The sequence below is a fragment of the Chlorocebus sabaeus genome, unplaced genomic scaffold, assembly GCF_047675955.1.
Source record: "Chlorocebus sabaeus isolate Y175 unplaced genomic scaffold, mChlSab1.0.hap1 unalloc_scaffold_109, whole genome shotgun sequence".
Classification (NCBI taxonomy): domain Eukaryota; kingdom Metazoa; phylum Chordata; class Mammalia; order Primates; family Cercopithecidae; genus Chlorocebus; species Chlorocebus sabaeus.
The window spans coordinates 775,683-787,841 of record NW_027326846.1 but is presented as its reverse complement, the minus strand read 5'-3'; the positions used below and the strand labels follow the sequence as shown (position 1 = coordinate 787,841).

The 12,159-nt window shown below is 48.5% G+C and overlaps 1 protein-coding gene across 1 annotated transcript in view; it reads left to right on the top strand.

The window, feature by feature from the left end:
* LOC119621355 (uncharacterized) overlaps nucleotides 1-389 on the top strand; it is a gene marked incomplete at its 5' end in the record, with an annotated part of 61,949 nt that extends 61,560 nt beyond the window's left edge. Inside the window, one exon of the mRNA XM_073013931.1 lies at nucleotides 6-389. Within this exon, the coding sequence (XP_072870032.1) occupies nucleotides 6-79 (74 nt within the window). The remainder of the gene's footprint in view (nucleotides 1-5) is intronic.
* Nucleotides 390-12,159: the final 11,770 nt, after the last annotated feature.

Below are 12,159 nucleotides of genomic sequence, written 5' to 3'. Positions count from 1 at the left end.
TCCAGCAGCTGCCGCCTGGCTGGCCGCCTGCAGAAGAGCCGCCTCCGGTACTCCTGCGAGGCCCTCGGTAAAAGCGTGAGCACCACGATCACATCTCAGGACGCTGCACACTTTAGGGTCGCCCACAGACCGCCATTGCCAATGCCTGGAAGGCACTGAACGGGCCCTCCTGCTCTTTGTAAATGTCACCTCTTGTAAGCTATGTTGTGTTGAAAATTTTTAACTGCAGTCCACACATACTTCTTTGTTTCTGTCTTGTTTTTATCCTAGAGGCATATTATTATGGAAAATTAAGTTTGCAAGTGTGAAGGGTTTTCTGAAAATCGACTTCTAATCCTGGAAGGACCAAAAAAAAAAAAAACTGCCAGATGTGGTGCTCACGCCTGTAATGTCAGCAGTTTGGGAGGCCGAGGCAGGCAGATCGCTTGAGCCCAGGAGTTTGAGACCAGCCTGGAAAACATGGCAAAACCCTGTCTCTACTAAAATTACAAAAAAAAAAAAAGGATTAGCTGGGCGTGGTGACATGTGTCTATTCCCAGCTACTCAGGAAGCTGAGATGGGAGGATCACCTGAGCCCAGGAGGTAAAGGCTGTAGTCAGCCAAGGTTTGCGTCACTGCACTCCAGTTTGGGCGACAGAGTGAGACCACTTCTCAAAAAAAAGCAAAAACTGTATAAATCAGTACAGAAGGGAACTGGCTGGGCACGGTGGTGCACGCCTGTAATCTCAGCATTTTGGGAGGTCGAGGTGGGCAGATCACAGCTGAGGTCAGGAGTTTGAGACCAACCTGGCCAATATGGCAAAACCCCATCTCTAATAAAAACACAAAAATTAGCCGGGCATGGTAGTGGGTGCCTGTAATCTTAGCTACTCAGGAGGCTGAGACAGGAGAATCACTTCAACCCTGGAAGCAGAAGTTGCAGTGGGCCGAGATTGCACCACTGCATGCCAGCCTGGGCAACAAGAGCAAGAGTCTACTTCCAAAAATAAAAATAAAATAAAAATAAAATAAAAATACAAAAAAGAGAGCTAATGCTTTTCATTTAAGGGAAGGGAGAAGAACATTCAGTATTTACACATCTCACGCACACATCTGCAGTGGTGCCCTGAAGTATTCAAAGATACACATTCCTACAAACATAGCTCAAAACCACTCACCAAGTTACATGCTAAAAGCACATGCATTGGAAGAATGCTACATTATATTTTTTAAGCATCTGTATCCAATATTTTAGCATACTGTCAATTTTCTCTTCAGGTGCTGTATGCCTAAATTATTACATCTTTAGTCATTCATTTTAGAATTTATGACTTGCTTTAGACAAAAGAAATATATTTGAACATAAGCTACTAACTTAATGACTTAGGGGAAAAATTACTAAATTAACTTAGAAGTTAAACTTTGCAAACTGAATTTGTTGGACCTCATGTAAGCTAGATCATCAGTTTTTTAAATTGTTGTGTGTTTCCCTTGAGGATGGAAGTCTCTTTTCTCTCATGCACTGTGCACACCACTGCAGCCCGCGTCTCTCGTCCACTGCACCACAGTGCGACCTGCAATTCACACTGTACCACGCCTTCCACACTTTACCTGAAAGTCACTAAGTATAACCAAGGAGGAAATGAAAAGCAGATAAATGACCTCCACCCCCAAATCTAGCATACAAATGTTAAACATTCATCCAAGTAAAACCAAAAACCCCTGTTAGCTCACGATTGTAACTGGTAGAGTTATGTGCATGGCAATTGAAAGTCTCAAGAAAAAGTTTATACAAAAAGACATCTGCAAACATCGACAGTGCAGAGAGGACTTCACTCTGCATCCAGCCTGTCCTGGAAGCCACGGCCAAATGCCAGGTTGTATAGATCCGAAAAGCAGAAAAAAAAACACAAGTGTTGAAATGTGTACAGTCTTAGCAATGTACAACTTCGATGTAGGATGTGCAGAAACCTTGAATTTCCAATCAGAAAACAGGAACATGAGCAAGTTCCCCAGCAGCGCCCACCTTCTGCCTACGCCACGTTTAACAGGAATGCTGGCCACCTCCGGGGGGAGAGGCTTCCTGGTCACATTCGCTCTGGCAGCCGCACAGCTGGCCCTGCCACAAACACCTGTCTAATACTGAAGAACCACCCGCTCCCTGGGCTTTGCTCACTCTAGCCGAGAGAGCGTATTTACAGAGTATATTATCAACTGAGTCCTCGTTCAATGCGTCAAGGTTGTTGAAGGCAGGGCAACCCCATTCCTGGCCCAATTAAGTGAACTGAGCAGAGCAAATGGCCCCAGTTGGATGGCACTCAGTCACGACAGCAGCGGCCACTATTCACAGGGCACTGGCTTCGTGCCTGGAACAGTTCCAAGCATCTTCTTTCTGTCCGAGGAATGTGCACTGCAACCCTGTGGGGCTATTTGCAACGTCCACCAGAGTTCTGAGGCAGCCAAGTCCAGGCTGTCTGTGGGCCTCCCCGTGTGGCCGTTCACATCCCCTGCAGACCAGACCTCACTGCAGGGACCGCAGGGACCGTGGGTTCCAGGGCTGCCTTGAGGCACATGCCCCCTTCGCCACCTCTTCCTGGCCCCTGACACCAACCCTTACCACTGCTGCCAACACTTTATTTTCTCATGGCTCCTGAGGGGCCTGTTCTTTCTGCCCTTCCCTGCTCTTGGCTTGGAGGACGCCCACATCAACGCCAACGCTCACCTATCCCTACTCCCGCGTCCGGCTTGGAGGACGCCCACATCAATGCCAACACTCACCTATCCCTACTCCCGCGTCCGGCTTGGAGGGTGCCCACATCAACGCCAACACTCACGTAATCACCACCCCTTCCATGGGACTTCATGCCTAGGAGTCTCAGTATCAGAAAGTCAGATTCCTGTGCTTGTTGGAGAATTTCTTCCCATCATGGAAGTGAAGGAGATACAATTCTAGGTGCCTGCAATAACCTCATTTCCACAGCTAAGCAACTTCAGTAGTAGCACAAAACAAAAAAGTTTTTTTTTTTTAACTTATTTTATACAAGCTAAATATAATTTAATTTTTACATCCACGTTCTCATCAGCTCCCACCTGGTGAGCAGGCGAATAGTAATTTTCAAAGAAACAAATTGTTCTATAATTTCAACACTTAGCATTATCACTATTAAGCAAGAATTATCCCAAAAATACACGATCGTGTTCTCACATTCAAAAATTGATTGTCACACAGTGAAATAGCACTTACTGCAAAGGAATGTTTCTTTTCAGGTTTCTGTTCTGGGGGAAAAAAAAAAGATTTCTGGCAAAGAGATAAACATTAATTATGTAACTATCCAAAATGCGTCCGAGAAAAATAATGTCATCCAATTAGTTCTTTAAAGTGTTACAAATGCAGCTCAGTTTTAATAGTAATTCATCCATAATTATCAAAAGAATCTTTAAAAATCTTAATACTGAAAGAATAACCATAAATGGATACAAAACACAAAGCAGAAGAGTTAACATTTGGGGTAGGTTTTGGCCCATATTTTTAACATATGCATAGTTACTTACTTAGCTGAAGTATATCCCTCTCCTCCTAGGCTCTTCAAGCCTGATTTTCAAACATAGACTGGCTTTTGGTTCATGAAGGCAGCTTTAGAAGATGTCAGGATTGGGCCGGGCGCAGTGGCTCAAGCCTGCAATCTCAGAATTTTAGGAGGCCAAGGTGGGCCGATCACTTGAGGTAAGGAGTTCGAGACCAGCCTGGCCAATATGGCAAAATCCTGCCTATATTAAACATTTTTGTAATTAACCAAGCGTGGTGGCACACACCTATAATCCCAGCTACTCAGGAGGCTGAGGCAGAGAGAACTGCTTGAACCTAGGAAGCGGAGGTTGCAGTGAGCCAAGATGGCACCACTGCACTGCAGCCTGGGCGACAAAGTGAGACTGTCTCAAACAAGATCTTAGCCCTTAGAAAAGGCTGTGAGCATCCCTGGCCCCAGCCAACCCAAGCAATCACATGGTAATGGTTATCATCTGATTTTGACACAATAAAGTTCTATTATCCTCTCTAAACACAATGGTAAACTGTTGCCATCAGCCCACAGAAACTCCCAGCACCCAGTAACACTGGACTAACAAGATTAATGGGCCACATACGCAGGGTTCAGCTGCAGAAAGTGATGGCACCAAGAATGGTGTGTGCTCAAACCAGTCCCCACCCAACCAAGCCCCTTCTCCTTTTCCCCACTGGATTCATCAAATCAGATCTCGCTGTCCTTGGCAAACATACCATTAATTTATTTGCTGCCCAGAACAAAAGCACACTTCCAGTTAACATGACACCCCCGCTATGATAGAACAGCCTTAATTCAGATATGACGTGGAGGAACAGAGGGAGGAGGGGTCGAGGGCCGTTCTGGAATCCACAGCTGTTTTCTGGGGAAGGCCTCTGTCCCACCCGAGCCTGACACTCGTGCCACACTGTCCCCGTGGTGTCTGAAAGCTCCATGAAGACAGGGTCACTCTGACCCCTTCACACCCACAATGCCAAAGAGAAGCAGGTGTTCAGGAAAAGTCTCCTGCTAGTGCTGAAGACAAGAATAATTCCTCGTGGTGCCCGAATGTCAGGAGAAAACAAGGTACCATGTGGACGCCTTCCAGGTGAATTTTGGAATGACTCTACCGAATGCCACTCATCCTTTTTCAGAACAAAACCAATACCAGAAAACATGTGTCGCCAGCAGAGAGATGGTCCCTTTGACGGCTCACACACACACCTACGTTACACTGAATTTGTCTCAAAAGCCACCCTCTCTGTGCTAATGTAAAAAGTCTCCTTTATTAACCAGTAGCCTTTCCCATCTGGTGCTTTTTAACAAGCAAGACAGTCCTGTAACACTCAGGCAGTCTAAAACGTCAAATGGAAGCCTAGAATCCTCTTCCATGCATCTTCACTGCAAAGTATTTTGACTTGAGCCAAATCGTGCTATTCCTACACCTCGATAGGCAACTCAGAGCTTCCTATTAAGGAGATGCAGCATGATTTCTGCTAGGCACAGAAACTGGTGGGGTGGGCATGGGGTTGAGGGAACATTATATAGAAAGCACACCCCGATAATCATCTGCATGAGAGCCACACTGGCCAGCAAGCCCCGGTCGGCTCAGTCCCTGCACAGTCACAGGTGTGAGGCCTACACAGGGCAGACACCTGGCACTGCTGAACCCCCAAGGTCGTGGCCTCTGCCCCTTCTCTGCTGCCCATCAGTTCCAAGCTTCTGGCAACAACGCCCGCTGCCCCCACTGCCTGATCGACTCTTCGTGAAGAGCAAATGTTGCCAGGATAGCTTATGAGTACATGTGCCAGGAAAGCAGCTCCGACTGACATTGAAACCCCGTTCTCGCACCCCTGGCAGCTCCCTTGTCCCCGATGTGGACATGCTTACAGGCTCTGTCTCGCAGAGAGCCGAATGCAGACTCAATGTTGAGTCAGAAATACACAAAGAGAGTGATGGTTAGGAACTGCCTGCCTGTCCCCCAAAACACAGGTTGAAATCCTCACCCTCAATGCGATGCTGTCAGGTGGTCTTTGGGAGGTGATGAGTTCCCAAGGCTGGAGCCCCATGAATGGGGTTTGTGCCTCAGAAAGGAGCCCAGCAAATCCGTCACCCTCCCACTGTGTCTGGGTCAGAGAGAAGGTGTGCATGAACCAGGAAGTGGCCCGCACCAGAACCCACCTGTGTGGCACCCTGATCCCGCCTTCCAGCCTCTAGAACTGTGAGAAATTCCTGTTGTTCATAAGCCACTCAGTCAATGGTGTTTCGTTACAGCAGCCTGAGCTGCCTGAGATGACAATGCTTCACCGTTCTACGGAGACGGCTACTCCCCTCTCCCAGAAAGAGGGGTTTAATTAAAATCCCTGTCTCTCCTCGCTGCCACCACAGATCTCATTCCCCCACCCAGTAAGCCAGCAGTCGCTAGGATTAAAGGAAAAGGAGGATCGTTTTAGACCAGCCCCTCCATGTCGGTCTGAAGCCTTTGACTTTGCCCACTTGCACGCTGGCCGTGTCACCAGGTTCCCCATGCCAGCTCTGCAACTGCACCGGGTCCCAGGCTCTGCACAGACTTCTCCAGTTGCCCATCCAGCACACCCATTTCCCCTTCTCCTTTGCAGATTGTCCTTCAATATCCAACCACCCTCTCTGCAACCCAAGGCCTTTTGATCCAGCCGTGCACTGGAGTCCTTGGCTCAGGTAACCCAGGCCCAAGCCGTTGGCACCTACGATCTACTGGTTGTGGGGTCTGCACAGCCACTAGCTGCCCCAGCCACACCAGGGCCTGGGAGGGGAGGCAGAGGAAGCTCTGAAGTTGCCAATAGTCACGCGGGGACAGGGGTCCTTGGGATGAGGAGGATGTCATGGAAAGAAATTCAGAGAAAGAGCCCGAGGGCTGGACGGGTCATGCCCGAAGCCTGCACTGCTGAATTTTCCAGGTTTCTGAACTCAATCGCTGACCCACATAGCACACGTTTCCTGAGTGCTGACCCTGTGTGGCATTGGATACGGCAATAAAGCAGGACCCCCACCTCCCCCCGTCCCCCACATACATGGGGCCTCCGTCCTGGCAGGAAGTCAGGCCTGGGCACCCAGCTGGCACAGCGAGCCTGGGAATGGGGCCATTTCAGATGGACAATGGGTGCAGCCTTGCCACAGCCCAGCAGTCACCTGCACTGCCACAGCCAGGCTGAGTCTGGATCAACCGCACAGAAACCTGACCCTCTCAAGGGCACGCCTGCGCTCATTAGGGAGAGACACTGTGTCCTGCTTATCTCCAACACTATCTCTGCATGTCTAGTTACAAACGGATGACACAGTCTCGGAAGCACATATCCCAGGCCTCCCCCTGCTCCTCTCCTTGGTGCCATTGACGGGAAGGGGCCGGCATGGCCGTGAGGTCGCATACCCACAGCCACCCTGCCGCTGAGAGGTGGGCCTTTGATGGTTACTTCTGCCAAAGAACCCGCTCCATCTTGGAGCACGTCATGGCGGGCGGGAAGCTCCGTCCGGAGAAACAGCGATGCTTCTCCCCAGGGCCAACGGAGGGCACCCCCCACCCTGCATTCAGCAGCTTACTTACATTCTGGAAAACATCTGAATGAATGGGGAACACTAAAATGAAAAGAAAATTTAGAAGGCTGTGTGAAGTCTCAGCGAGTCCAAAGGTTTCTGAACCAAGACTGCTGGGGTCGACGAGCTTACAGGGAAAGTTTCCACACGGGCCTTCAACAGGCAACACTCAGCAGAGAGCGCCACGCTCTGGGCAGAACCTCAGACACCACAAAGTCACATCAGAGCCAACAGCAACTGAAATACAGCTCTAACCCTAACCCTTCCACAAGTTTAAATTCAGCTGAGGAAACCACATGAGACTCCTAAAAATAGGAAACAGTATCTGAGTTCTTAAAAAAAAAAAAAAAAAAAAAAAAAAGGCCTAGACAAACACGCACACCCCTGTAATGCAGAGTCAAACTTTCAAAACCACACATTCACATGCAGTGAAACTGTTGGCAACTATAGTAAGGCCAGAAGATCCCTTTTCCATTTAGCTCTTTTTAAACAAGGCATATGAGGGGCAATCAGCTTTTCCAATAGTAAGAGATGGCATTTTCCAGACTAATCCAACTTCACCTAGAATTTAAAACCACGGAATTCACATGTGCTAAAGGAATAAGGATATAAAATCGTGCTTTTCGGATATGCTACAATGTAAGTTTTAAAAGGCATATCATCAAATGCACTTAAATTTCAAACTCCTGCAGTTGCCCAAAACCCAAGCGTAAAAATGCGTGCTTATGGTCACGAAACGGAGTCAAGCACAGCAAGGAAACTAAAGCAGGAGTTACCCTCCCAGGCTGGCGCCCTGCTCAGAGGTATGTAACAGTCTAATAACTGAGTCCAAGGGTGGAAGGAAACCACTGACCAGCACTTCACATGCTGGGAAGCAGGCAGGGCCGTGTGGGCACCCAGCTTTGATTTGCTGTTTCAGATCCGCATCACCCGCTCTCCTGCTGGAGGCAGCACCTTGGACTCCTGCAAAGGCCGGCGTTCAGATGCTGTCGGACCCTGATGGAGAGGGGCGGATTCCAAACCCACCAATAAAAAAAAGAATAAAAATGAAACCTCTAAAACCAATGCCTTATTTTAGGGCTTTCTAAGATCTTCAGTCCAAAAAAAGTAGTAGCTTACATTTTAGAGTGTCTGAACAAACATTTTTTTAGCCCATTTTTAAACTAATTGTAGTTACTATTTATTAAAAGCCTGGCCAGCAATCTGACCAACACGCTTTTTCACATGACCCTCGCAGGGTAACAGTGCCAGGCTTCCTCAGAAGCAGTGTTGCTATTACTGGCTCACCTGGTGCATGTGCCACTGACCCACCAGAGGCTCCACCAAACCCTGAAGCATTACAGTTGCCTTTCTGCTCACGTAGCACGTCACAAACAAACAGCACCGACACGCCGCACACTGATAGTTTGACAGTTCACTTAGACTTTGACGCTTACACATTCAGATAGCAAAACATGCCGGTGCTGAGGAGACAGGTGTCAGCACCTTCTCCTGCCCTCTCCTGAGGCGAGGGCCCATAGACCCTGGCACACAGAAGCCCAGGCTTTCTTCATAGCAACCCCTGGCCGAGATTTCTTGAGTCTCTGGCATGGAGGCTGTGTTTTCAAAGACAACGGCAGCACCTCAGAGGGTCCCAGTGGGGTGCAGCTGTGGCCATGGGCACCACACAGAGCAGCGTCTGTGGCTGCTGTGATGCCAGAGACATTTCATCCACAGCACGTACTGCCTCCTAACCAAGGCTTGGACAACAGAAATCCCATTCCATAAACCATCAATGGCTGAGGAAGCCATCTCAGAACTGACGTTCCAGTGGCTCAAATCTTTTGAGATGCACTGACTTATTCAGAAAGGGATAACAATTCTTTGTAATTGGAAAGAAGCTAAATGTTAAGACTCACTTGGTTGCACAGAGCCCAAATCAGCATCATCTGAGAATCTGGAATTCCATGTATCCAGGGCCCCATCTCAGAGCCGCCAAATCAAACCCAACTCTCGTGGAAGGAGGACAGGCACCATTTGGGGGGGTGGTTGTTTTGTTCTGTTTTTTGAGACAGCCTATCACTCTGTTGCCCAGATTGGAGTACAGTGGCACGATTTGAGCTCACTGCAACCTCCACCTCCCAGATTCAAGCAGTTCTCCTGCCTCAGCCTCCTGAATAGCTAGGATTACAGGTGCACACCACCATACCCAGCTAATTTTTATGTTTTTAGTAGAGATGGGGTTTCACCATGTTGGTTAGGCTGGTCTCGAACTCCTGGGTCTTGTGATCTACCCTACTCGGCCTCCCAAAGACAGGCACCTGTTTTAACAGTCACTCCTGCTCCCAGCCACAACACGACTGAAAGTCGGCAGATAATTAACTGAGCTGTTGATTCTCTGAATCAGAAAAGACTTCCTAAATCTGAATACTTCTGCCAAACATACATTCTCTCCTCTGCTTACAAGCCGTGAGCATGATATAGAGAAGTTTTGTTTTGTTTTTCTGTGACAGTCTTGCTGTCATCCAGGCTGGAATGCAGTGGTATGATCTCTCCTCACTGCAACCTCCACCTCTCAGGTTCAAGGGATTCCTCCTGCCTCAGCCTTCAGAGTAGCTGGGACTACAGGTGGGCACCAGTTCACCCCGCTAATTTTTAGTTGAGACAGGGTCTTACCACATTGGCCAACTGGTCCCCAACTCCTGACCTCAGGTGATCCGTCCACCCCGGCCTCCCAAAGCGCTGGGGTTACAGGCATGAGCCACCATGCCTGGCTGAGAAGTTTTGACAGAGACTGAGGGGAGGCTCCTGTCTCATCCTGTGACTTCCACGTCCCACCCAGCTTCCCACACCAACTACGATACTCGAAGCTTCACAGTAAGGGGGCAGCTGCATCCCTGCAGTTCTCTGCACTAACGCCACAGCTGCTTGAGCTGCCACAGCCCTGGAGCTGCCACTCAGCCTTATGGTGTTGGCACAAGCACAGCAGAAACTACCGAGCCCCTAAGAGGGAGGAGTGGGGGCCCAGGGGGGTGAACCAGGAGGGAGGAGTGGGGGCCCAGGGGAGTGAACCAGGGGTGAGGAGGGAGGAGGGAGCAGTGCGGTCCAGGGAGTGAACCAGGAGGGAGGAATGTGGTCCGGGGGATGAAAAAGGAGGGAGGAGTGCAGTCCAGGGGAGGAGGGAGGAGGGAGGAGTGAGGCCCAGGAGAGTGAACCAGTGAGGGAGGACTGTGGTCCAGGGGAGTGAACAAGGGGGCTCTAGGGGTAGCAAGTTCACACACCTCAAATACCTCCCAGATCCATCCCCGCGCAGGGAGGGAACGGAAGCCACGCAGCACCTGCAGCGCTTTTTCCTCGCAAATGAGGAGTGAGGATACCGACTCATGCATGAAATCAGAGCTAAAGTTCTACTGTGGTGGGGAGATGCTGTTCAACAAGTTTCATAGACACAAATGGGAGCAAAAAGAAACCAATCATACAAGATCAGTGGATGGAAAGGGATCAGAAATTTAAGCCTGTAACAAGCTTTCAGAAAGAAACTTCACTTGATCTGCAAGATGGTTGTGGCTCTGCCTGATCATTTCTGAAAGTGTCTAACCCGCGATGTGCCATCTCAGAGCCGTTCAAGAGGAGTAATAAAATCAAAACACCAAGGCACGCTCCATATTTTAGATGGCCTGCAACAGTACGGAAATGAACAGCGGTGCCAGAGCTTTCAAGTTTGTTTGAAGTAAATTCCAGCATGAGGGCACCATCTTCCTAGCTGTAGCAATGAGGTGGGCTCCTCTCACCGCATGGGAGAACAGTTTTCAGGTAAGGTGCTGCCAAGGGTCTGCAAACCGTGATCCCCGAACCAGCCTTGGCCAGAGAACCAGAAGTGATTTTTACACTTTGAAGTTTTAACAAAAGAAAAATATGCAGAGACTTCTGTGGCCCACAAAGCATAACACGTTGCCTACCCTGCCCTTTACAGGAGCTTCTAAGCTGTGTTGTCAGTTACAAAGTGTTTCTATAAAATAATGTCACTGAAGCTCAAGCATGCCAGGAAAAGTCACACTTGTGAACAACCCTCAATGGAGATGCACCATCCTGTGTTTCAGATTTTAGTTTTGTAAAAGCCAAAATAAGGGAGGTAATTCAGCTAAGTATTATAGTAACACAATTTGAGATACATAATGATGTATGACAACAGAATAATTGGCATTCCTGTGAGACAATAAACTAGCTCAAAGTCAAACACAAAGTAACAAACCAAAGCGTATTTTGGCCTCTCAAAGTGATCAGTGAAATTGGGAATAACATTCAGTTAAAATGATACTTCAAAAAAAAAAAAAAAGCAAAAATGAAATAAATACCACTACACCATCACTCCTTAAATTTATTTAACTACTGCTGCAAAATAAAGTGGAAAGACTTCTTACTGCAGGGTAATAACCGGCCATTGTCACGATGACATAGACCACTGTGCCAGCTCAGGCCCTCCTGCCCACAAAGGCAGGGGGATGAGGAGAAACGATAGCCAGAAAGAAAGGGACAGGGCAACCTTGGCCTACTCAGCAATTTTAACCTCCTGCCTTTCTTCTGGACTTAAAATTTTAGAGCCATCTGGGTTTATCTTCCTATGTCCATAAATCAGCAAGTTCTCGAAGCCAGAAAGCTACAATGCTTCTGGCAGCCAACTCCTCTCGGCCTTCCCCAATGTTTTAGGGTCCCATCAGCTCAACCCTGGATAGTATCAATGGCCTCAGAGCTCCAGCCAACCTTGCACTCCACAGACAGATGTATGCCAAGAGCTACTCGAGGCTGCCACTGCCATGACCAAAGGTTTTCAGAGGCAGTCACAAGCACTGCACAAATCTATGTGGCTTCACCAGGCACAAAGCAGCTCCAGCATTCCATCCAGCCTGCCACTGCACCATAGCTGTGAGTCTACGATGTGTCAGGAAGGGAAGGAAGTCACCATGTAGATCATCTTATTTAAGCTTCAGTGTCACAAGGTAGATTTTGTTGTGCCCATTTTATGGATCAGGAAACAGTTTTAAAGAGGCCAAGCACAGGGCCCTTCTGACACAGAAGCAAGCCCCGCAGAGGC